Below are 26,998 nucleotides of genomic sequence, written 5' to 3'. Positions count from 1 at the left end.
AAAATATGCTAATTGTGCACCACTGTACTTGAAGAAATAAAATACAGACAATAGTTTTAAACTACTGTTTGCACTGCATATGTATTTTTATCATCAGAATTTTACATATACTGTATATCTTCCCTTTGTTCCCAAATTAGCATACTTGTGATACAAATGTACTCTGTACCTGTTGTGCTTTTGATCACACTGAAAGCACATTTCTAAGGTTTAGGTACATTAAATACAAGTAAATACCTTGACAGGTTTCTTGCGCGATGACTCAGCCTCGTTGTTCTCGGCCTCCTCATGCTCCTTGCTACCTTGGGGCAGGTTGGAGTAGTTGGCCAGGCTGCTGAGAAGAGACGCCACCATGGGGCTGGTGTCCATCTCCTCCTGCAGGGAAACAAACAGACAGAAAGGCTGCAGTCAGCGTCGTCATTAACCCTCTCAGCCGGCCAAGTGAACCCTATAACATCATTAGTGGACTTGATGTTTCCATAGATCACTGGAGATACGTGACTGTTTCAGGTACTAAGTCTTTCCCACTTTTGCGTATTTCAACCCATTTGGAGGGAAAAAAAAAACCGCTCAAACGATGAAATCTTTTTCTTGTTGCTTGGTACATCAAGAAATCCCGCTGAGAACACAATGTAAATACCTTTGTGCAGAGCTGAGGCAAATTGCCTCATTGAAGTTCTTTCCTGTAGCAGTGTGACATTTGCTTGCATTAACCTGAGGTTCCCACATGCCCTTCACAAGGTAATTACCCTCATTAATCGATGTCAGGGCCCCTATTCAATCATTGAAATTGTGAGAATGAGTGTATCCTACTTCGGCTGATTGTGTGTGTTAACGAATCAGTGTGTGTGTGTGTGTATGTGTGTGTGCATAATGTAGGATTGTACCTCAAACAAGGCCATATTCTTGCCGTCATACTGCTGGCTCTTCTCTGCGGCAGCATCACTGCTGTTGATGAAGGGGCTGCTCTCCTTGGGATTACTGTCGCCTGGAAGAAACACACACACACACACACACACACACACACACCTCTACTTTTAGACTGGACAGAAATAAAGCAGACCACAAAGAGCACATCAGCAGAGAATAAGCCAGACAAAAGGTTCCTCATTTTAAAATCTGCCTTTAGTTGGGCACCAGCAGCTTTCAAAACCAGGCAGACAGTTGAAATGAATAACTTTTTTTTTTTTTTTTTAATGTATTTATTAAGTTATTGTTTAAGTGAAGAAAGACACACAGGCAGGAGGCTAAAAGTACAGGACGTCTGCCAAGAAAGGAGGAGAGGCCTGTTGTCTTTGCAAAGCGCCCACAGTCAGAAATGCAGAGAAACAGCACCATACCTAATGGACTGTGCATTCACAATATGTGCAGTGCTATATAATCCATATGGCCATGGGAAGAACACAAACTGGAACATCTCAATCAGTTTTACGCTACACTGACAAACAACGACACCAGAAAACTATAAGAAATGTTCAAAAACTCTGGAGCCTTTTTCCCCCTTAAAACACCGGGCGGCAGAAGCAGCGTGATGTTATTTAGGTGACAGCTTGCTGAAGGCATCATGACTCTTACAAGAAGCATCTGTCTTCGAGTTCACGGGCGCAGAAACAGGGCCAATCTCCAAAACAAACAGTACTGAAGGGGCAGCATTTGTAACAGTGCACAAGTCTTACCACACAACAAATGCTGTTTATTATTACACGAAGAATATGAGAATGTAAACATGATTACATGTAATTATCAGTTAACCTTGAAAAAAAATAAATAAATAAAAAAAAGGTTGACTGATTCATTAGTGCTGTGACTGTGGTGCAACTAGCTATCATTAGTCTGGTTCGTTTAGACTGTAGTCAAAGCAGTTGGTCAAACTCAAACTTCAATACGTGACCTTTGCTGCTGCAAAATGAACCAACGACAAGATTTTATGATAGTAATTAGAGCTTGACCAATAAATCGTCCGGGCTGATATGTCGGCCAACACTGCCTTCTAAGTTTTGCAGATAAGAAACAAATTGATTTTCATTCTGTAAAATGTCTTAATAGGTCACGAAAAAACAAGATTGTTTTTTGTTTTTTTACTATTATCATACATCATTTCATTTTTCTAAACTCCCAAATACAAATATCAGAAAAAGTCAATATCCTTCAGGCTCCAATATCAGTATGGATATTTTATATTGTGCATGAATTGAAAAACCACATTACAGTTTAACCATACAATTAACTTATACATCAAATATAATCAGCATATTTATGAAAAGTTATTTGGTAGTCATGGTAATGCTATCACAGCTACCGTGGTCATTTCTCTGTGACTGTATCCAATCAACTATTTCATTTGAAGTGAGAAGGAGTCAAAACTGTAGTGTGCTGCACTTGTGTTGCACACTGCATATATTCAAAGTTCTTCAGTGCAAAGTGATTGAAACATATCAACCACCAGAACTGAAAGCCAACAATATACCACTCGATTTCTGGGGTTCAGACCAAATGAACAGATCTGCTGGTAAAATCCTGTGCATAACTGCACATCAACTCCTACACTGTAAAACGTAGAGCTACTCGAAGGAGTGTAAAGTAACGATGTGTTACTGTCATCGATCGAACCTTTGAAAGTGAACAACAGGTGACGATAAGCTTCTTAAACACGTCTACAATAAAACCTGAAAGGACTGAAACCAGAGAACCACAATAAAAAAAAAACATCAACATTGTCGATTATAACGGCTTCTTCCCCGATGTCCTGAGGCACCGCTACAGACTCATGGAAAACAGGAAGAATACTATCTGTGATTTTATACCTCAACGTTTAGAGCCTTGTACTGCTTCCTGAACCAGACATTCGCTCTTGTCTGGAAAAATAATTCAATTCAAAATCACTTTATACACCAAGTACAATGAAGGTCTCGGTGGCGAAACGTGGCGCAGAGTAAGCTGTCATATTTGTGCCTTCCCCTTCGAGCATCTCTTGAGGGAGACAGCAGATTGCTCTCCCTCTGGCTCTCGGTGCCGTCTTGGACTGAGCACTGCGAGACCAAGTTATTTATAGCCAGGATGCTGCAGCCATGTGCCATGACGTCGGGACACCGCTACACAGCCGACACACTGTTCTACAGAGACAGAGCAATAGGGCCACTCAGACGGGGACGCTGTGGAAAAAGGGGCAGCGCACGAAGACAAAAACAGCGCCGACGGAAAGCAGAGAAAAAGGCAGCAGGGAGGTTAATACAAAGAGATGGAAAGCAGGACAATGAGGGCGTAGATGAGAAGATGGAGAGAGCGACAGATAGATGGGGAGAGAGTGAACAGTGACAGGGAGGGAGATACGGGCTCAGACAGACAAAGGCGAGGTAGCCAGATCTGAAATGAGAACCTGCAGAGGGGAAGAGGGGGAGAGACGGGGAGGCAGGAGAGACACACGGCTACAAAATGTAAAAGCTTCTGCTGCACTTAAGGTTCTGCTCACTTTGAACCGCAGGTTAAAACGTACGCAGCCGGTAAAAGGAAGGCCAGAGCACCCAACGGAGGGGTTTTTAAGAACATGCGGATTAGTTAGTTGTTTTATTTTGAGTTCCTCAGGCTGTGAGGATGATATGGCTCTGTGCATCACTTCAGACAAACAATATCAGTCTTGTTGCACAAGGCAGAGATTAGACAAACGTCTATGAACACAGATGAAGAGCTGAATAGAGAAACATATACAGGATACACTATGCATGTAAACGCACAAACAGATGCACGTCACTTTATATATAGTACTTAATGTCCTTATTTACTTGCTGCTTTTTATCTCAACGTCGTAAATAAGAGCACGACATAAAATGTACAAAAACTTGATTTAGTCTTGTGCGTTAAAACATGAATTAACACATTAATAACTGATTTGGAAGAACCTTCAGTACGTCTAGCTTTTACAATGTGTGCATCTAACTCGGTATCACGGCAAAGCGTAATACACCTGTCGGTCCACTAGAGGGCAGCATGTCAGTGTCGGGGCTTTTTCTCAGGTGTGAAAAACCTACCAAAACCAAAAAGGCGTAAAAAACGTCAAAAACCCATGGAGAGGCATGAGGTTAGGGTTTAAGAAAAAAACACCTGTTCGGTTAAGGGAAAAACAACACACAGACACACACACACAACAAAAAATCCACACATCCATGTTATTTTTCTCGAACCCTGCACGGTTGTCCATGACTTCCAATACCGCTACCAGCTGCTTTATAAGGACTTCACAGACTTTGTACTTTTGTCTCGTGAGCTTGGTCACATGTCAGGGTTGACGTGTATTTTATCACGTCAATGCGTAGGCAGCCTTCACAAAGACATGCTGCCCTCTATTGGATTGTTGGGCATATTACACATTTGATAATGGAGTTACTAGTTTTCTGTTTTTATAATTGTAATTTTAATTTTCAGTGATTTGGACATTTTATAGACTAAAGGACTACTCAAGTGATTACTTGAAAAAGATAATGACAGATTGATCGATACATTTTTTTTGCTCTTGCAACCTGAAATGTATGCACAATAAAATCAATATCCACTGATGTGTTACATTTAGATGTTCGTCATACCAACTGGGAACTGGGAAGACCGTAGTTTGAACCTCACTGCTGAAATAAGTTGGAGACATTCACTGCTTTGAATTCCCCATTTTGTTTTCCCTTAAGTAGCTTTAATGTTATTAAAATCATCTTCACCCTCACTGACTGTCAGCCAGCTTGTTCCAACTTTTCATTAAATCTATATGATGATTACACAATGACAAAATGAACAAGATTTGGATGCACAGCATGTTGTTATAAGGTTAAACTGTACTGACTGATTGTTTTCATTAGTGTGTCTGTGTGTACTTGTTTTGCATGACTGACTTGATTTGATCTTGTATTTATGCAATTTATGTTTATGTCTTTCTTGCAATCTTAATTCAATATTTTTACTCAATAAAGTCTAGGTGCACTGCTTCAGTAAAAAACATTTAGACCAACACACACACACACACACACACACACACACACACACACACACACACACGCACAGAGTTTAATATCTTTGGGCTAATGCCCCAAAGACAGTTTTTCTATCCTATCATTTATCTCTACATGGCCCATTTCTCCTCATCATCTAATAATTAAAACTCCATCATCAAAGGCATGGTGGATACCCTCTTTTTGGAGAAATGACAGTACCCAAAAGAGTTTTGCTCTGACCGCATCCCCCAAGCAGCTTATCCTTCCTCAATCTGATGGGATCTGTCCAACAATGACTCTCACTATCAAAGCCTCTCCCTATCTATGGTCAAAATCCAGAGCTTTACTGCATGCACTGAGCATGTGATCATCTTCCAAAATCCTCTTCCAAATAAAAACACTGATCTTGACTTCTCTCATTTCCTTATAGCCGGAATTTACAGTAACAGTTTACTATGCATATGTTAACATTTATTTGAGTACCTATGTAGTTACTATCATGCCTTTGTATAAGCCTTAGCAGCATTCACTGACCTGATTTTCTACAATCAACAGCATTTTCAGTCTGACTGAGTATATCACAGACTATTAATTCTGTATAATCCGTTTGATTTGTATCACCAATATCCTTTAAATCATGTATCAAGCTCTGTGTGTGACTCTGTGTGTTTAATACCAGCGGCAACCATTGGTCACCCATCGGTTCGAGCTTTTTGATGTCTAATATCTAATTAATGATTTAATTATTTTCAGATGGACCGCCAGGAAAGTAACAAGAAACAGTGACTTCAGTAATAGACACCAGATTGACATTTCATGAGAGAATTTGAATGGGAGCCGATGGAGCCACAGCCTTTATGGAGCCAAAGCCTCGTGGCCATCGGTGATATTGCAGTTTTAGGCACTTCCACATTGGACTTCTTTTTCAGACCTGGAAGCGACGTCCACTTGTATATACTTTCTATGGTTTTATGTCTGGACTTCGAGTATATGGACTGTCAGCTGAGAAAACAAGCAATCTGAAGATTTTACTTTGGCCTCTGGGAAAATATTGATGGGAATTTAATCCTTTTTTGACTTTTTTTTTTTTAATGTTTAAGTGAAATTGACAAATGAAAAGAATCAATAAACTTATGATTAGCTAAATAACTGAATATGCTTAATTTATGAATTTCCTAAAGTTTCAGTTGACATTGTTAAATAGTTTGTTTTGCCTGAGCAATAATCCAACAAGCCAAAGATTTTTACATTGTAGATTACTTTAAAATCACTTGATCCTAAAAATTGGTCATATCTATCATAAATTTGAAAAGAAAAACTGCCATTTGGTGCTCTGTCAGAAACACAGACTTTATAAATTGTATGGAGATATGCGAGTGCTGCCCGATTGGTGAATATCTTGTATGTCTGTATTCTGTTCTCAAAAATTGTCTGCTTCCTATTGTCTTTCTGTACAAGCTACACTGGCAGCATGCGGATACTTGCAGTGTTTGAGAGTAAATAGAAGTTTTAGTGCAAATGAGTGGCGGCCAGGTCCACTGCTCTCACTTGGACAATTCACAGTTTTCCAACGGATCTTTGAACAGAGCCACCGAGGATTACTTGGTGAGAATTATTTGACTTTGTTTTATTGATCCTCCTTGTGGTGAGGTGGCGACAGTCACAGTTATTGCTGTCTCTCTCTCTCTATCTCTCTCTCCCCGTCTTACAGTCTATTGTACTCTCTCTCTCCGCCTGCGCTGTCACGCTGCCATACTGCTCTTTCTCTCTGAGGACCGACTTCAAGGGGAAAAGTCAAAGAGCTGGATGTTGATTCTTGAGGAGCTGACTCAACAGAGGCTCTGGGACCACTTGTTGATTTGGTGTGCGTGTATGAATGTGCATGTTTGTATACGTATGCGATATTATGCTTGTGTCAGACCCCACTAACGGTGTTGCACAGCAGCAGAGGAGCGGCTGTGTCCAATTAATCTTAGTCGGGGCAGAGATGGCTGGATTTCAGCCATTTTATGAAGGACACGCACTACACTGCTGTGCTGCTGAAGAATGAGGTGTCTCTAATTTATTCACAGCTACTTCATGTATGAAGGTAAACATGGACCATCCTTTTGGCTGTCAGTCAAGACTCTCAGTGGAATAAACAGTGAGTGCGTGCGCTCGCACAGACATTTAATTTGCATCCACAGAGAAATGCTTCATCAAGTGGAAGAGTGAGGAATTTAAATGGAATTAGTGGGATGGAAACAAACAATAAAAAAAAAAAAGTTGGCTCTTCTGGCCGCGTTCCCCGCCATTGTTCCTTGGTACATCGCCAAATCCGAGCAGGTCACAAGTTCACTGGCTGATTTTCTCCTCCGAATGTCACCACAGTGACGCATTAATTCATGTCTGGTAATCAGCGCTATAGACCCCTCTGTCTCCCACTGCTGACATAGCAGGATACAGGGTGGAATCAGGTGAAGGATTAAGGTCACTTTAATCTAAATTCCATTCAAATCAGGATTGAAAGTGATTTAATATGTACCCAAACATATCCATGTGCAGTTCGGGATCAAAATTTTTTTTTTAGAATTTTAAAAAAATTTTTTTTTTTTTTTTTTTTTTTTTTTTTAGAATTGACCTACATGTGAAAGCTTTGCACAGACGAGCCACTAAATTAAAAGAATACGTAAAAATTATTGACAGCTATAAAATCTATGCAAATCTATTGATATTTGTTGCTATATTAATAAGAAATATTTTCTGAGAGACTATTTATATTTTAAAATATGCAAATCTATGCAAAACCATGTGCATTTAAAAAATAAATAATTATTTGCTTGTTTTAATACATTTCACAGTTAATGTTTCTGTTAGACTACTAAGTAATTTGGTCCTTATATTTATGTTTTTTATGCTTTATTCCTATCATTAATGATGTAAAAAGTATTTTAGATTTCACTCTGTGCATTTCTCTGCTGCTGCGGAAGTTGAGCTTCTGTACGTTGAATCAGTCAAGTTTAACTCGTGTTACGCACAACCATCTATGGCTGCAACAAACAAGCGGACTTCAATGACAAATTTTGTTAAATTTGAATTATGGTTTTATTGAAATAACTAATTTGGACAGAAATTTGTAAAACGATGACAAGATCCAGTGCAACAATTAAGGATGAAATTAAATGATTGAACCAGCCACAAACCCATAAATTGGCTTACACCAAATATAACGCCTCCAACATTCTTAATTTATTTAAATTACGACAAACACATATTTGCAAATATTGTGTTTAGGAGGTTACGACATAAACACTGATCATGTTCTCTACCCACCGTAGACATCTATTTATAACAGAGTACGAAGGCAGAACAATACCTGTTTTAAATATTGCATTTACAAGTGATTTACACATTTCCAGGAGATACATAATGTACAGAGGAAAAAATAGCAACAGCATATGGTTACATGACCACAACTGCCCACACACACTGTCATAAACAGATATTCTCTCACTCTCCTCCTTCTGATCACGGCTCCAGCACCACATCAGAGACACAACAGCCTTGTATAACGGGATCTCACGCTCTGTGTTTTCTCTCTGCGTCTCCCACTCTCCCCTATCAAACTATCTTTCTTCTTCTTCTCTCTGCCTGCTGCTGCCGCTCTCCCCTATCATGCATTTTGACGGTCATATGTATGTAGGGAACACGAGTGTGGATATCTACGTAAAAATGACGCGCTTCCTCGCGGTGCTGCAGGACGTGACCTGTGTCCTGATCAGTATTCAGTTTGGTGCTTCAGCTCGATATGAATTTTAATGCAGCGTTGCCGAACAGGGTACGACTTTGACACAGTCCCTTCTCTTCAGCCCCCCAGCATCTCCAGCAGAGATCCTCGCGCCTGATTGGCTCTTGAGCTGATAGCAGTTGATTGGCTGAGAGCGGAGGGAGGCAGGGAGGACGCTTGTGCATGAACATGAGCGCGTATAGCAGCTCTTAGCATGTTGACCGACCTCCTGCGCATGTCACTGTCTGATGATGAATGGGTGGATTTGGTCCAATTTTCCACTGCTGCCGCTGCCTCGCCTGTAGCTGAGCATGTCAGGATTAATTTTTGTTAAATGGCAGGCCCCTGCAACGCCTTCCCAGCAGCACACTCTCTATCTGGTATCAGGCACAGAAGGTGATTGTGCACAGGAGGACACTGACAGTCAAGTACAACTAAGCTATACCTCCCGTCCTTACTTGTTAATCTCTGCGACTACCGCACGACCAAAGGAATAATTTGACAGAGGAGGATACACAGATATTGATGGGAGGAGGCAGCTGCCAGACTCAGCCACAAAATGACGCTGAGAAAAGGCAGATTTTATTCACTGTAAATCATACTTTATCCTTCTTTTATAAACTCTTATCATTCTTTGGCAGAATTCAATTTATTCTTCCGCTTCTGTCTTCACATTATCACAGCGTACTCTTTAATAATCTCTATCCCTAATATTTGGTTGATACGAATCTGCTTCCATTTGACACCAAGACACAGATTACAACATATTTCAGAAACTGAAGTGTTTATAATTTCTATACATCAGATAACATGAAATAGAAAGCTGGCAGGCACATAGACAGTCACTGCTACACTGTGAAATCATTTTAGATGATAGATTGGTGGTTTTAAACATTGCCATGATGGCTCTATGGCCAATTTGTTTTAAAGCATGATGTAGGTCTTTGCGAGCTTTGCGTTAGCGTATGGTACAATGTAAGATGCTGGGATGTCATAAACCGCTTCAGCAGGTCATTTTGTGGTAATTTTTTAATGTACAATGATATAAAACAAAGTGGTAAATCTTAGAAGCTCAAACAGGCAAATGTTTGATGTTTTTTCTCAAAAAATGTTTCATAACCACCACACGTAAGCACTCTCCTCTCTAAAGTTCACATTAGTCCTTTTTTCTTTTTTTTTACCCAAATCTACTCACGCTGAGCGGCAGTACATAGATGTTTCAACTTTTATACCAAAACCTTACACCTCACCTCACTGCAGTCATATGTTGGCTTGTTCGCCTTTCACTTGAAAAGAAAAGTGTCAGGCAGACAGCGGGCTGCCTGGTATGCGGCGCAGCAAATGGCTAGCCATGTAAAGACAGCGTGGCTATCAGACTTCCTCAGGTCGTGTGCTGGCTATGGGAGAACACGCCGTGTCACGTCAGTCAGCTGCATGCCTTCTACATGCATGAGACAACCTGTGGGAGTAACTTTAGCTATCTTCCTGTTGCTGCTGTAATTGGTGAGCCACAGAGCCTAACAGGCTGCAGGGATGAAGGGAAGAGATGAAAAAAAAAAAAAAAAAAAGAATTGCGTGGGTGGAGGTGAGGGAGAGAGAGCTGCAGGGAGGCAGAGGGATAGAGTGGGAAGAGAGTTGAAGTTGGGTAGGATTATACACTGGTGAGGTAATTGGTTGAGGTGCAAAGGTGTCCCACACCTGCTATCTTTTACTTTTCAAACAACAGCGTAGCCAGAAGAAAGACACAGGGGCAGGAGGCAGATGGGAGCAGGGAGAGAAAGGGAGGTGGCAGGATGGGAGAAATGATCCCAGCTGGGAGATTGACATATTTTCATGAGGTCATGGATTAAAAATTCACCCCAACTTATCACATGCCAGGAAACCAATTTAACTCAGAAACATAATTTCCTTCTGGGTGCTCTGGTGCCAGGTCTGGACGTGGAGCCAAGCGCTATCACACTTTTATTACATTTGGCACATTTTTGGACAAGGGGCTCCTATAAGAGGGTTCAGCAGCCTGTGACAGAATGAGAGAGGTATCTTGGCTGAGTCAGAATATGAAGGGGGAGGGGTGAGGGGGGAATCCAATCGCCTGCAGCAAAGTCTTATAGATGGCAAGGATGGTTTATGCGATCGCTGGGTCTGATCAAAGGTGGCAGGGCTATCATCTCGCCGTGTCTGCAGCTTTCTGGCTCTGATGGAACGCTGGAGGTGTGAATCGAGGTGCAAATTAATGTCTGAGTGTCTTCTCTGCTGACCCCCCCTGGGCTGTGGCCATGTTCTCCATCCTTCCCCACCTCGACTTCCAAGTCAGAGAGGAGGCAATCTATCCAGAGCTCAGAGGACAGCAGGGGGAGGCCGCATCCTCCTCTCCTCTCTGAGCACCTTTCCTCATTTATTCCATTCCCCGGTCTTCCCCTCACTGGTGTCATACCACATCCCTGTGGTCTCTCCTCTCCCACACCTCTCTCCACTATCTCACTTCAATATTTTGTACCCTTATTCTCACCTCTCAAGTGTTCTCTGCTAAACTTCCTCTCCTCCAGAGTAATAACCAAGTCTACATGCCGGGCTGCAGACACAGAAAACCAATCTAACACAGACTGAGGTGAAGTCATCAATCATAGCGTTTATGATCATCTTCAATCCTTTTGGTGATAAAGATGACTCAAAAGTGATTAGGACCTGAAATCTTTGATGTCTTCTAGATGACCGAATTACAAAAACAGCAACTAGAAATTAGACCTGGACTAGTCAGAGTTGGGCGTTTAATGTAAACAAATTAATTAATTATACCATAACTACAAAAATGTTACTTTTATTCAGAGTCTATTTAAGGCTAACAGCTGAAGAATTATTGGAGGCCAATCAACGTTCATTACATGAATTGGAACTGTATGGCAATATACGATTCTGTTATTAAGCATACCCCCCCCATTAATGTAAAGTTGTTCATTTAGAGGACACCTAAAGGCAGCATTATGTTTGTTTTTTTAGGTCTACACTGTCTTTGTTTACGCAGAACACAATCATGGAGCTGGCTGGTTAATAATGCAAATTCACCAATCAGCATAAAACTTTGGCTCACTCCACCGGGATAACTTCCACAACCGCAGATGGCTCGTCTGCCTCTGCTGGCCTCTGAAGCTCTCCTTCTCCATCTGCACAAAACTCAAAGCAATGCAGCGGCCAGGCTCAGGGTTGTTGTAGTTGTCTCAAACAAGAGCAAACAATTTCTAAAATGACAAACCAACAGCAGCAGGTTGTATACAGGTCGTTGTATATCGCCGATACACCGCAATTAGTAATTCAGAGCTGATTTGCCTGCTAACTGCTCAACATCAAACCACTTCATGAGAAGAGACAGAAAGAGAGACTTATTACGCAACATGGCCAAAAATAACTTCAATGAAGCACTCCACCATCCTCTCTGAAAGTCAAAGCAGGCTAGCATGGTGGGGCATGAAGCTGAAGGGAATAAATCTACATCAAACTAATTTGCAAGGAACTAACAGCATAAATTCAGCTGATTTGCAAGGCAACAACATCAACAAGCAGCGAGGGTCATAAAACTCATGCAGTCAGCTCTGTCACAGCCCTGCTCAGGCATACGACAGTTTCAATTTGCCCCAATGCAGCAACGCCACGCTATGTTTTGTGGTCCCGGGCAACCCGGGTACTTTTCAACCACCTGACATTACTTCCACCGTAATCAATTTCATAAACGCACAAAACGCCAAGTTACGCACATGGTGCGATTTGTTTGTTGTTTTTCTGTTTATCAGCAGGATCAGAGAAAAGCTACTGGCCCAATTTTCACGAAACCTAGTGGAAAAGTGAAGCATAAGCCAACGAAGAACCCATTCAAATTTGGAGCGGATCTGACTTTAAGAGCGGATCTATTAATTATCTTTCATTAACATTTTGAAATAGGGCGTTAGGCCTCCTACATGCTTTATATTTTAAAATCCAGTAGTAGGCAGTCAAGTTAAATGGACAAAAACGTATGCCATTCTTAAAATGGATTCCAGTAATCTTCTAGGATACACACGTATTTTCTCAAACATACATGTGGAACAAGCGTATTTATGACATCATTCATAAAGTTTTGGAAATTTATCCAGATATATACAGTGATTGCAGAGCAGATTTGCATGTAATAAGATTTGGATTATCAGCCTTGGAGGAGTACGCTCTCCGAGTGCCTGTCTACTTCTCTGTGGGTGAGCGACACCTTTCATATTAAACATAGTTGTTTGACCCATTAGAGCAGCTTTAAATTCAACTCCACCTTTTGAGCCTCGAAGCCCTGCCTCAGCACCAGGTAACGTGACATTTTAAAGGAAATAAAAAGCGAGGAAAAGCGAAGTAGCGAGGAGGGAGTTAGAGATCATCCATAATGAGCTGAGTTTATAGCCTATCAGCGTCAACGGTAGAGGTAATGGAGGAAAGACAGACTGCAGACTGAGGCACTGCAGCGGGCGGACAGACGGAGACACAGACACAAACAGAGGGGGCAGACGGAACCACACACAAAAAGACCAGAACCTTTTTCTTGAGCCTGGCCCGGGAAGATAAGACTGCAGCATTCAGGGATTTATCAGGTGCCTCAGTGCAGGTGCATTACCAGGATAGCCGAGTGCATTCCCAGTCATTTACTGATAGTGTGCACTATATGTGTGAGTGTCTTAACACTTGTGTGCTCATTTTCCCATTTATTTCTGTGTGTGTGTGTGTGTGTGTGTGTGTGTGTGTGTGTGTGTGTGTGTGTGTGTGTGTGAGTGAGTGACCGCTCTGCCCAGAGACCCACCGCAAGGCTGAGGCTCATCTTGTTGAAGACAGGCGGATCTTAGCCGATATTTCTAGTGTCTGGAAGATAAATAAATAATGGAACACTGGTTTGGATTTAGACAGAGATGAAAGCCTTAAGAGCTGAGCTTTTTACAGCTGTGCCCTGGGAGAGGGACAGAGAGAAAAAAAAAAAAGAGGAAGTGGGACTATGCAAACTTACACAACCAGGTCCCATCACCCCAGACGGAGGTCCACGTCTTTAAAGTGCACCGATAGCTCACCTTGAATCATTGTACAGTATCATATGAAGGCTAAATATGGCTTATTAAATTCTTATGGGTGCTAGTCATCTGCATTTCATAAAATATTAATGCAGTATGCAACCCCAATTTTTTTTTTTTTTAAACTTTGGATCACAAGCTCCCACAAAAAAAGCCCTTTTCTCTCTAGATGTACTCTTGAGAAAATGCAGAGGAAAGAGAGGGGCGAATGCAACAGGAAGCTATAGCCAGCAAGCTCGGGGAGTTTATCTCTACTCCACTGTCTCTTTTGGTCTAGACAGAACTATTTCTTAAATAAAAAAGGAAGAGGAAGTTGTAAGAGAGGGCCTCTAGGCAGAGGAGGGAAGTGAAGGGGCTGTGTGAAGAATTATCCTCTCCCCCTCTCTGTCTTTTCCTCCTATTCACCTCTTCTCTCTCTGCTTCCCGCTGTACACAACTGCCTGGCTGGTAGAAGCTACTGTTCACTTGAATAGAGAGAGAGAGAGAGAGAGTGTGTGTTTGTGTGTGTGTCTGTGTGTGTGTCAAACTGTGTCCTGGTGGGCCCACAGACTCAAAGACTGTGGCTTTTGTCTGCCTTTGATTACTCCTATGAATTATGCATCCTGCACCTCTCTGTTTGTGTGTCCATGTGTGTCTTTGAGTGTGTGCGTGTGGAACCGAGCCAGCGACTGCAGTGGTTAGTGACAGTGACTGATACTGCTTTGCCCTTCTTTGCGCTCCCTCTCTTACACACACCTACACATATAATCATGCGTATTCACACAGACACACACTGGCACATATATCCACACATGGACGCTCCGTGAGAGTGACTGATATCCGTCCTTGTTTGGTCCTTACTGTCTCATTAGCCCTCAGAGATCTGAGCCCGGACCTCGGTGAAGGTTAAAGACTGTGTGCAACATTAACAAAGCTGTATTACTTTAATTAACAGCGGTGAATGGCGTGGCGTGACTCAGTGGTAAAACATTTTTAAGAGACAGTTCACAATTTCTCTGTGAACCGGAAGTAAAAGTAATCCGTAAATCAATTTTTTTGGGGTAATCAGTTTCATCATGTGGATCCCCCCCAAAAAAACACCAAAACTCTCATCACAGGTTTCCAGAGACAAAGTTACATCTGTAAATATTTCTTTTGTTTGACTCACAGAGGGATTGCTCGTTTGTGCCAAATAAATCAATTCTCTGTCAAAAGACTCAGATTATATTGCACCACTACTAATTGTGACATAAAATGGCCTAAATCCAGATTGGATGTCGATGTTCAGAAACAAACAGTTCAGTTTACAGATCCTGTGGTTAGAAATAATCCCAGCGAGCTGCCAGCTGGTCAGACACCAAATTGAGTCACCATAGAAAAACTGTGGGCGACACTTTTCTTCAAATGTTGTGCCTAAGAACTGACATGAAACCTGTCACAACTATCATAAACAAGAATGAGTTGTTATCAATGTCATTGAGCGTTGTCATTAAGTGTCATTCGGTCGGTTGTCACTTTTACTGCAAAGTTGACCCAGTTTAGAAGATCTTTGTTTTGACAATTTAGCTAACTAACTAACCGGTGCTGGTAGGATCAACAACTGACTGTACTGAATAAAGGCTGCATTTATTTGAAAAGTAGAGCCCGACTGATACTGGATATTTGGGACCAATGCTGATAACGATATTGGGAAATACAAGAATTCTGATATCTTTATATCAAACGAAATGTGGTAAAGCAAAAATATGTAATGGAGGCAGGATAATTTACAGTTTAATGCTAAACTTTATTGTTCAATATGACATCAAGGCATTTAAATAATAAATAAAAAGTTTTCATATTGATCCCGATATATCTTTCATATGTCAATGTGACAAAACAATCGGCCAACCAATTGGTCTCTCGAAATCTATCTATTTTACATTTGTAAGAGAAAAAAAAAGGTATCATTTCCTGTATTAAAAGTTTTGCTTTAATAAACTGTCGACGTGCAAACCACCAGAGAACTCTTCTAGGCTTTCTCAGTACTGTACGGCTTTTCACTTATTTAACGCTCAAGAGATAAACCGTACGGAGTTGCCAACAGAAGCTGCTCCATGAGGAAAGCACAAACAAAAAGCAGCATTCCTGGGTTGCTCCTGGACCACAGGAGAGTTACAACCAACCAGGTGTAAACTCCCAGCCTCAGACTGAATGCAGTATTTGGGCGCAGCCTTCTGCTTGTCATAACTTTTTTATCAGGTGACCTTGTGCTGCCACAGTTATATCACCACATCCATCCATCTTATCTGTCTATTATCTCCTATCTCAGGCCCCTGGGGGGCCTGCACTGCTGAGTAGGACATTAGGGTGAGTCTGAAACAGCCCCTCATTCATGGCTGAGGAAATCCCTCAAGACAGTGGCTGCTGTGCACATAGACAAATGAGTAGGGCAGGATGTTTTGAAATATGCAGTGGTTTGTACTGTAGCTGCTTGGACGCTGCACAGTCATATCTCTTACTGACAAGCTAGAAGGTGACGCATCCACTCAGCTGTCTTTTCCTTTCTCCCTTTTGTTCTTCTGTTGCAACCTGACTGTTTTTTTTTTTTTTCATTCTACAGTATCTCTGTGCCGACGACGTGATAGTCAGGGGAAGAGAGGAAAAGATATAGCGAAAGAAGCAGGGAGAATATTGGGGACGAAGATAAAACGAGACAAAAGGTTTGGAGGGTAACTGCCGTGTTGTGGATAAAAAAAATGGCTGCAGTACAGGGAGAGATGGAGAATAGGATACGAGCTGAGGGAAAAAGGCAGAACAGAGACCGAAATTGAGGAAGAGTTCAACAAAGGGAATCCATTCAGTCCAGACATGTGCTGCGATCGAGATCCATCCATCTCAGGCACAATGTACCAATCTCTTCAACCAACGCCACATTTATGGTGAATAAAAGATACAGTCTTTGAGATACAGAGCTGTGAGGTGTCGCAGCAGCTCAGCAGGGGACAGCGCACACAATGTCAGGCCTCCTACTATGTTATGGGTTTGAATATTCTCCCCGCACCTGCCCTCTCTCTCACTTCCTCCCATGGTTTCCTTTATTCAGTCTCAACAGGAGTCGCAACAAGCTAAGAAAAGCAGTTTGAGAGTATTTGCACTTAGTCTGCTCGCATTGTGGATTTGTGTTTATCATTTTCTAACATAACGGATTTTCTGTCAATTAGCTCATGGCAAGAGAAATTAAATAAATCCATCAATAAAAAAATTGAAAAGTTTGGTATTTACAAACACACGGGCTGAAATAAATGACGCACGGGCCGGGCCACATATGTGGTTATCATTAGCAGTGAGGCGGAAGAGATTCGGTGAGCTCAGTGAACAGTGTATTGCTGCTTTGCAGAGGCAATCATCTCTCCTGGAGCACCGCAAACTTTGCACAGTTGCAGAAACCATAAACTTAGCTTGGCCCGAGTATGGGGACAAGACAAATTAAAACCAGAGAGCGTTAAGTGTTGCATAACTTAAAATTTCTATTTGTCCTTAATTTGAGGCTTGCAGGAGCAGACAACTTGCATATACAGTATTTTGATTATAGTAAAAATGGTCTTGTCTTGCAGTCACAGTTTAACTGGAATACTGTTGTGCTTATACTATATCTTAACTTAAAGGTTAAAAACTGTACAGCCTGTCCAATCCGTACATAGATACAGACCATTTGTTTCTACTCTAAAATGTGACCCAGAGGAGTGTTTTGGTTCTCTTTAGTTTTAGGCAAGAAAAAAAAACAACAACACTTGATTGTGGTGATGGCAAGATAAGGGTTTGGGTTAAAAAGGATGACTTGAACCACGTTGTGTGTTAAAGCTAGTTAGTCCTTCAAATTATGCAACATGTGTTGTCATGACAACAGTAAATGTGCTTTTAAAGCGGTCCTGTCTCACGGTTGGGAAACAGAAAGTGAGTATCAGTCTTCTGCACCCAAGTCTGCTGTTTTATTGCATCATCCTCTCGCCTCCTCCTCATGAGAAAAAAAACGGACATTATCTAGACGTCATCTGTCTTCTCTGGGACACAAGATGATTGTTATTTATACGACCACAAGAGGTTGCTTAACTTTAACACGTAGCTGTCGGTCGTACTACCCTGCCTGCCTTCTACTCATTTCCTGATATTACCAGTCTATTTTCAGTTTTCTTTAAACACACCCGATTGGACTTTCCTTTGGCCTAGTAGCTACGAAATACAGTGTAACCTCTTATTCCGTCACGTGTAACTGAACTGGCACTTTGACGATTGTGCCATTTCAACCCCGATTCAGAAGCGGTGCTGCACTTCTCTGGGAGTGTGGTTTGTAAGCCTGCATCGATGCAGATCCTGTGTTGAAGGACTTCATAACACACTCCCACTTAAGGGTACTTGGTTTGTAATGACTCTTGATGTGGCGGACCCTCAGAGTGAGAGCGTGCAGGGGGAGCGCGTAGGGGCCGGATTGGATTTGGGCCCAAGATGGCCCTTTGCTTAACTTGTTCCAGGCCGTCACACTGATGCTGTACATGTGCAGCTGCATCTTAAAAGACGTAACAACTTTACCCAACACCTTACGCAAATGTCAGCGTGCAATATAAAACATAAAATTCATATAAAACTAAAGGCTCAACTGTATCTTCTTCCAGTTAAAGACACAAATAAAAAGATCTTTACATTTTTGCTGCTATTGTAAAAGTGTTTTACTGGATCCCTTTAATACATTCTCCATGTGTTTACCTTGTGGCCCATTAAAACCACAGATCTAACCTACCCCTGCTGCTAATTCCTGTTTCTATACTGCAAAACAATCACCGAGGTTTCCTCAGACTAGTCCTAAAACAGACAAATATCAATGACTACAGATGATTAAACTGGGAAATTGTGTTTTCTCAACAGAAACATTATTTACCAAAATGCATTTGGTCTGAGATTGAAATGTAAGGCCAAAATAAAAAAGACCAAAACAAGTGAAGACAAGGTGATGATCAAAGCCTTTTCTGCCAATGTGACTGATGTCCCTCCATCTGCATTTAATGTTAAACAAGTCAGCGGGCTTCTAATCTTCCTCTTGTCTTCCCTGGTTGTACATATTCTCAAGCATCTGACAAGTCACCTCTGCCAGCTCACAGCCTTTAGCTACAGGACTGGCACTGAGCCCCCCTCAGCGAGATATAATGAACTCCCACTAAGACGTTGTTAAGGAGGCCGCCATTTTGGATAGTCCTGTCTATGGAAATCAATGTTGCAATCAATGGAGGATTTTTAATGGCCAATGATGACGCAGCCTTATTGTACCAGACAAGAGGAAGAAGAAGCCTTCAATATTTTGTCTCTGCAACTTTTTATAACCAACTCAAAGTTGGTAAAACATTGACGTCTTTTCCTGGAATAAATCTTTTGTACTTCGAATGCTTGGTTTGAAAATTCTGAAGGAACAGTCAGTGACGGGGACAGAGCTCTTTAATATTTCATTGGGACTGTTTTGTCCTCTAAATTGATGGTGGGAGGTATTGAAGTGTCTCGGCACGCTTGAAATGCCTTAAAATACCAGGCACCAGGGGCCGAGCAGCGGATGCTCCTCTGTTTGTCAGTTACACAAAATGTGTTGAAAATGTGTTGAAATGTGTTGATTCTGCTCTAAACAATTAATGTTTAACGAGGGAGTTTTGGGTGTGATAATTATGTGTTGGATGTCAGTGGTCTCCCCACTTTGCCACATTTGTTCTCATCTGTAAAGCGGTGGGGCTGTGTGATGAATTTAGCCTGTCAGTGATTTGTCGTAACTGGTGAGTTTTTTTTTCACATCCCTCCGCTGCAAGCTTTATGAATACTGAGTATCTAACTGTCTCTGTGTGTGTGTGTGTGTGTGTGTGTGTGTGTGTGTGTGTGTGTGTGTGTGTGTGTGTGTGTGTGTGTGTGTGTGTGTGTGTGTGTGTGCGTGCGTGCGTGCACGGGTCTGTAGTTGTCTTGTGAATACTGAGTGTTAAACTGTATCTCACTGTATTATTAAAGTGCGTGTGCGTTGAGAGAGAGTTTCTGCCTGTGTGTGTCCTTGAATTTGATTCTGCGTGCAGATTAAGTTAGGGGGTGACTGATGGCATGTCCATGCTTGGCTATCCACAGCACATCTTCTTAGCCGGTCTAAGTGACGGGAGGGAGACACACTGTAGCTGAATAAAACATGAATGCAGACACACTGTCAGCAGACACGGGCGTCTGTGGGATGACATGACGGATGTCCATGTGTGAGACAATAACAGCTCCTTCATGAGTTTACACTGAAATATTTACAGGGTTTTTTTTTTTTTCTTTCTGCAACACACAAAAAAACCTGTGACTGTTGCTAGTTTACGTCTCAAAGTCTGACTGCATGCTTCATTTTCTCCATCAGATAATAGTTTGGATTCTTCGGCTGTTGAAACAACAACAACCATAAAGCTACTTTGCTACTTTGTTAAAATGTAGTCACTCTAACGGTGTGGCTCTCATTATGGAAATGTTGCTGCTGTCAGCTGGTTCTTCCACCATTTCTGTACAGACTCAAAAATCATTGGCTGCATTGCCATGATAACATGGCCTCCATACTCATGTTCTCCTCAGGATGAACTGTAATGACTTTGGTGATCCCTCAACTTTCTTTCTGGTCCCAATGACATTGTTTTTACTCAATTTCACAGTACCTCCTACTAATCCATCAATAAATGCACTGAGAACATGACAGGTTTGTTCATACTGAAATGAATAGTTAGTTGTAGTCCAGACGTGGCATTCAGACCGAAATTCACTGTGTGGATATATGGGTGAGGTTTCCCTCCATTGTTTCCAGTCCTTGAACCTTACTGGGGGTAGACCTCGGGTTAAATTTGAAACTATTGGGGCAGCCTCCAACCGATCGGCATTGACCACCATATGACCTACTGTATGTTGTTCGTCAAAATTCGCCCAAGCTGTAAACAACAGAGACCTTCCCCCAATGTGAGCAGAGTGCAACGCAATGTCAGTAAAAGAAAATTGAAGAATAAAAAAACCAACATAATTCAAATCTTGCTGCAAACAAATGGCCTTTGGGAAGAGATATGCGTACAGTCAACCAAAAAAAAAAACTAAAATGTAGCACAGAGGTTAACATCATGCTCAGCTGGGTCATTTATGACCAACGTATGGCACACAATGTTCTATTCCTCAGTTTAATCCACGAGACAACATCTTCTCTCCAATATGTTTTCTGACTCTAATCTCTCCAGCTCCCTCTGACCTGATCCTCTTCTTTAATTCCCCCGTAGCCTCCATGTGTCCTTAGCCCTCACTTTCCTCACGTCTTTCCCATCAAACCACTGCCCTCACTCCTGTCTTTCATAAGCAGCTGGTGGACCTCTGTTTAGTCCCTCTGTTGGTGGATCCCCACTGATAAGACACTGTCTCTTACTGAGCCTGGGCAGATGTGCCGCTGGTGTTAAGTACGCTCCTCATAAGTACACTTGAGCTTCACTTAAGTACACATCTGACAGAAGCCTTCAAAGTGCAGGTTGACCAGGCCAACCGATTACTGCAGGGGCACTGACACCAGATCAGGATGGCTCCTTCACAAAAATAAGACGCTTTGTGAAATCTTTAATCAAGCAATCACGCCTTTGAATAAAAAAGGCAATCAGCAAAATTAAATGACTTGTTATCAGATTATTAAAAAGACTAGAGGGCGGGGGATCAGTTATTATATTTTATTTAAGCTTAATTAAGAAGCATTTAAAGTATGAAATATTCTTCTTCAATATTTGTCTTATTGTATTGGTAAAGGGCATCTATAAGACTTTCAAATTAAAGGACTGAATACATTGATTGTCAAGACCTTCCACAACAATCATCATTTTCTGATGTGAGACTATGGTGGTTAGTTTAGGTGTAAAACCAACTCGGTAGGAATGATGAAAGATTGTGGTTTTCTTGTTTGGAACTTCACATCATACCACTTCTGCCTTCGCTCTCGACGGACAACCATTTCATGCATTTCTTACCTCTTAAGATGGCTATGCAAATGTATTTTCCTAAAACAGCTGGGTTTTGTCATCTTTAGCAAAACATTGCTCAGTCAAGAGTAAAGTGAGATAAACATAAATAAGAGTTTAAAAAAAACATATGCCCAAAGTCTAATATGAGTACAGTAGCTCCGTTTTAAAAAGCATACTAATGATCTGACCAAATGCTGTGACCACAGGCTCATTTAAACGCATGCTGAACCCATTTTTCATCTAAAGTACACTCTTGATGCATTAATCATTAAATTGAGTTAAAATGATAGACTGACCCCTGAAGATTGGGGTTGCAACTAACGAGTACTGTCATTATCGATGAATTTGCTGACAAGAATTACTTGATTAACAGATTAATTGTTTAGTCTACAAACTGTCAGATATGACATTCAGAATAGTTGGAAATTTACGCCTGTCGACTAAATGATTAATCGTTTCGGCTCTACTATAAACAATATCAATATAGGCACATGCAATCTTTTCCTCCAGGGTCACGTCGTCCTTGAGGCTTCCTTTTGTATTTTGTTATATGACCTGAGGACACTGAACACTTAACTGCAGCAGCTTTTTAAAGTGTGACATTAGACCCCACCGCCGAGGACAGGGGCCCTTTTGATATGAACGCGTGTTGGTGATGCTCCTTGTTTTCGCCGCTGCCTTTGAAGACGGATGCCGGTGAAATGCTAATTACTCCGGGCCACGAGGCTGGACACGTGCACAGTTCAAAGGCTGGGCCGGGTGCAGCCGAACCTCAAAGCGCCAGGCTGAATCTGTTCCGCTCTGAGGCTCGTCAGCTACCGAAAGCTGATGCCTCAGCGGAGACACCCTCTCTACCCCTTTCATTACATGCGTTACACAGCCACAGTGTGTGGGTATGACTGACGGTGTGTGTGTGTGCGTGTGTGTGTGTGTGTGTGTGTGTGTGGGGGGGGGGGGGGGGGCTATAAGTGGATATGCTTTTACAGGCAGAGTAAAATGAGAGGATCTTGTCCTCAGTGGCCGCGTACTGCTGCAGATTTGAAGGCTACACTGTCTCTTCCTCACCGTCTGTCTGCATGTGGTGTACTTTTGAAAGCGATGCCACGTACAACCCTTCACTTCCAAAATTTAACACTGAATGTTTGTCTTCTTTCTGATATCTTTCCAAAAAAAAAAATATATATTTTTCCCTCATCTGTCACTTTCTAGAACAGAGTCTTAGTTTTAATGTTGGACCAGTCCCTCTTGTTTTAAGCTGGCAGTGTGTCCACAGCTGGAATGAATGGCAATGACTTGACGCTGCACTGCACTGCAGTAACTGTGTGTGTGTTGGGGGGGGGGGGGGGGGGGGGGGGGGGGGGGGTAACGACATATGACAGGTAAATAGAGGTCACTTCCTGAAGGAGGATAACAGAGGAGGATTCAGGGGCACACTAGCCACACACACATGCACACACACACACGCACACACACACACACACACACACACACACACACACACACACGCACACAGCAGACTCTGCCTCCTCAGGTGATTTATGAAACGTGTCGCCTTTGCAAGTGTTTGCATTTGAGGGGAATTTTGATGCATCACCCTCAAATGCTCAGTTCCAACAAGTTACTGCTGGATGCATTTTCATTGCTCTTGACAAAATGTGTACAAGTGTGTGTGTGTGTGTGTGTGTGTGTGTGTGTGTGTGTGTGTGTGTGTGTTGACTGCGTAGCAAAAGGGCGTGGAGTACCGGTGACTCTAAACATTAGACAGAGCTCGCTGTGTCATCAATCAGTGCCTAAAAATAATTGCACCAGTTTGCTTCTACTGACAGTTTACTGTCTGTAACCGTTTAGGAAAGTGACACTGCCAGAGCAACACACACACACACACACACACACACACACACACACACACACACACACACAATCACACAAAACAGGAAACACGCTGGCTTTCTGAGAAAAGTAAAGGCGTTTGTATTTTTTTCCCATGATTAGAAGACTCGGTTCCCATGTCTTGAATCTACATGATTCATCAAAGAATAAACAAAGAAGAATATGCTCTCACACTCACACACACACACACACACACACACACGCTTATAAAAATGACATGTTCGTGACCAAAAGACACCCAAGTAAAACTTTTAAATGTGCTAAAAGGACTTGACTGCGCTATTTTTGGCCGAGTCTTGTCCCGGTTTGGTGTCTGTGACTGAAGCAATAAGTGATGCTGAGATGATGAGACATCATTTCTAGTTTCATCTCCGAGCTTCGTTCCATCCAGCTGACAGTCTCTGTCCTCAACAGAAGTCTGAATAAATGTTTAATTTAAAAAAAAAAAAAAATTGACACTGGTGTCAACTCTCTAATTAAAAAGAAATGCACCAACATGTCGCTGTGACTTACACTAACAACCCAGAAAGGTACGCGTTCCTCAATTTCTTTGAGTAAGAATAGACTGCAGATACTTAGCAACAACAGGATGGCTGCAATGAAAAGGAACTTTTAGTATTGCATGTATTTTCACAGTGATCCTCGCATCTGAGCCGACAACCGTCTTCACAGTCTGACCAGATCAGAGTGAAGCCAGTTCACGAGCAGCAAATTACCCCTGCCTGTCCTTCAGTTAGACTCTTTCAGAAGAAACAGGTAGATGAATAGCGATAAAATGCTAGCAGAAAAAAACAGCTCACCATTGCCATGGTAATAAGGATAAGAATATACTGGACAGGGGGAGAATATGTAGAAACAAACAGTTCTTTAAGGAATAAAATGAAAGAGAGTTAAGTGTACAGCCTCCTGTAATTCGAGAGTCTGATTTTGGTAGAAGCTCCAATTAAAAAGCAGTACGCAGACATATTCATCAGCACCTTCATCTTCCTCTGCATCACAGAGTGTGGACCTAGACAGAAGGGTAAACTAGCTGATAAGTACAAGTTGGGTGAGTCAATAACCAGCACCAAAGAAACTGGAGATCAATCACAGGGCTTGATTCATCCTTTCCACATGTCCATGGTCTTTTATCAAGTCAACTCAGCTGAAAAATAAAGCTACTTGCTCTTTCACAAGATAAGATACTTATCTGAAAGATAAATATTCCTGAGGTGGGTTCTTATGGTCGTTTCTTAAGGTCTGTTCTTATGGTCGGTCCTGGGCAGAAGACACTACCCATCAAAAGTGTCAACCACAAACTGGGAGGCAAGATCAAGGTGGACCAGGATTGGAGTTAAGGCAAAACACCGTTTAAGGTATTTAAAAGCCTGTTTCACGTCGGTAGACAACATTAATGAAACTGAAAGCAGTAGGATCATAGAGGGAGCTGTCATGGTACTGTAGTTATTGACAAATTACCTGTATAAATTGGCCAAACTATCTAAAATGAATGCAAGAGGAGGATGCTGACCTCTCCAAGGATATCTTAACTGGATCCATCTGAACAATGGAGCACAAGAAGATGGTGAGACATGAAACTAACAGAGAAGGTGGCTGTTGACCTCTGAATCTGGGACAGCAAGGACTGTGACAATATCTAGATGCTTAAGGCAATGAGAAGCACATGACTGAAACATACTCCTCCTCTGCTTAACATGCTCCTTTATTACCATGTACATGAGCACTGAAGTTTATTTTGAGTCAGTCCCACACACCATCCTGCTGCCATAAATACTCACCAAAGGATGAAATGAGTACCCAAGGAAATTGAAAACTGCTGGACAGCTGTTGTAGGAAATTCCTGAGTCGAAACGTAAGTATGTAGGCGTGACTATTTTTCTTCCATAGGAGCCTCTAGGCTTGTTCATCAGAAGGTCTTAAGAGATAAACACTATGCTGGTTTTATTGTTTCCATGGAAGGGTTTGACACTAACGCTAAATACAGAGTAATAGCAGCCTTAACCTTTAATGGCATCACAGAGACTGTGTTAAGAAGCATCTTGCAGGGAAAAGGTGTTTCACTGATGTGTCAACAGTCTTTCAATCGTCACGATGTTTGGCGGAGATTCAACAGGCTCAAGGCCAGGGATTAATCAGATGGACTAAAGACAGAAAGAGGAGGGAAGTGAGGAGGATGATGAAGCGGTTGCCATGACATTTTCAATCCAGCACTGTTTAGGAGTTTCGTGTTTGAGTACATTTTTTACTTCTGATACAGTAAAGGACGTAGTACTGATAGTCGACAAATAAAGATGCATTATGGTAGATATTTTTATTTTCTAATAATGAAGATGTTTAGTGGAATTTCTTCACACCTGTAATAATTAAACTCAGATCTTCCTTTGGCTGCAACCTATCCAGTCAATACTACATCTGCAAAATGTGTCAGACTTGTCTTTCTGTCACTCTGTTCCTCTCCTCCTGCCCTCATCACTCTTTCCTGATCCTCCCCCTGCTGTTAGCTGAGTGGGAGGGCTGGAGGACTGCACGCCCTCTGCATGGCAAACAGTTCAAGGAGAGGGAGGAGGTGAGACGCAGCGCCGATGTAACTGATTCCATTAGAGGGCGTTGACACTGGCATTAGAGGCTATTGATACGGCCACAGGTATTAATAACATAATGAGGGTGTTAAACTGTCACAGTGTGCTTGGTTAACACGGTGTGCATTTAATATGGGAATTTATGTGCGTGCGTGTGTGTGTTCTAGAAAGGCCCGTCCTGTGCGAGACTGATCACGTGTACGCAATGAAGACGCTTTGAACTGACACGGTGAAGGAAAGACTGAAGTAAAGAGAGAAATGATGCTGTATAATCTTCAAGGATCAGAGGTAACTTTATCCTCCAGAAAAGAAAAATGTCTTGCTTCTTATCAGAGCTCACAGCTGTGTAGCTGAGCTGCAGTAAGGTCACCGTTACTGATATGTGTCTGTGCTGTTCTGATGTCCAAGAGCCAGCAGTCTGACAATCAATCTTTACACCATGTTCTCTTCCTTAGTGCCCTTGACAAGGCTGAGCTTATCCAGAGTGAGAAAATTACATCATTTACTAGGTTGACATGCCGATACCTGCAGTACCTCATTTATCCACTCTCCTTTAAACAATTCTTAAAATAATTTTCATATTCTAGTGTTAATGCCAAATTATGTTCTTCCAGCTTTAATGGTATAGTTTGCACTTACTACATTCACTTATATAAGCTCACCTTTGCTGCGCACTGTACTTTCCGACAGCAAGGTGAAGCATTTAACAGCTCTACGTAAAACAATT

General features: G+C 41.9%; 1 protein-coding gene across 3 annotated transcripts in view; it reads right to left on the bottom strand.

Annotated features, from left to right (window-relative positions):
• Positions 1–26,998, bottom strand: part of slc12a5a (solute carrier family 12 member 5a) — a 150,423-nt gene that overhangs the window by 49,952 nt on the left and 73,473 nt on the right. For all 3 annotated transcript variants that reach the window (XM_069148152.1, XM_069148160.1, XM_069148170.1), the window contains exons 2-3: positions 888–988; positions 238–375 (exon numbers count right to left, since the gene is read on the bottom strand). In XM_069148152.1, the coding sequence (XP_069004253.1) occupies positions 238–375; positions 888–988 (239 nt within the window). The remainder of the gene's footprint in view (positions 1–237; positions 376–887; positions 989–26,998) is intronic.

This window comes from Embiotoca jacksoni, unplaced genomic scaffold (assembly GCF_022577435.1).
Source record: "Embiotoca jacksoni isolate LCO1_2020_lvr unplaced genomic scaffold, fEmbJac1.0.p SCAF_1, whole genome shotgun sequence".
NCBI lineage: Eukaryota > Metazoa > Chordata > Actinopteri > Embiotocidae > Embiotoca > Embiotoca jacksoni.
This window is presented reverse-complemented; position numbering and strand designations above follow the sequence as displayed.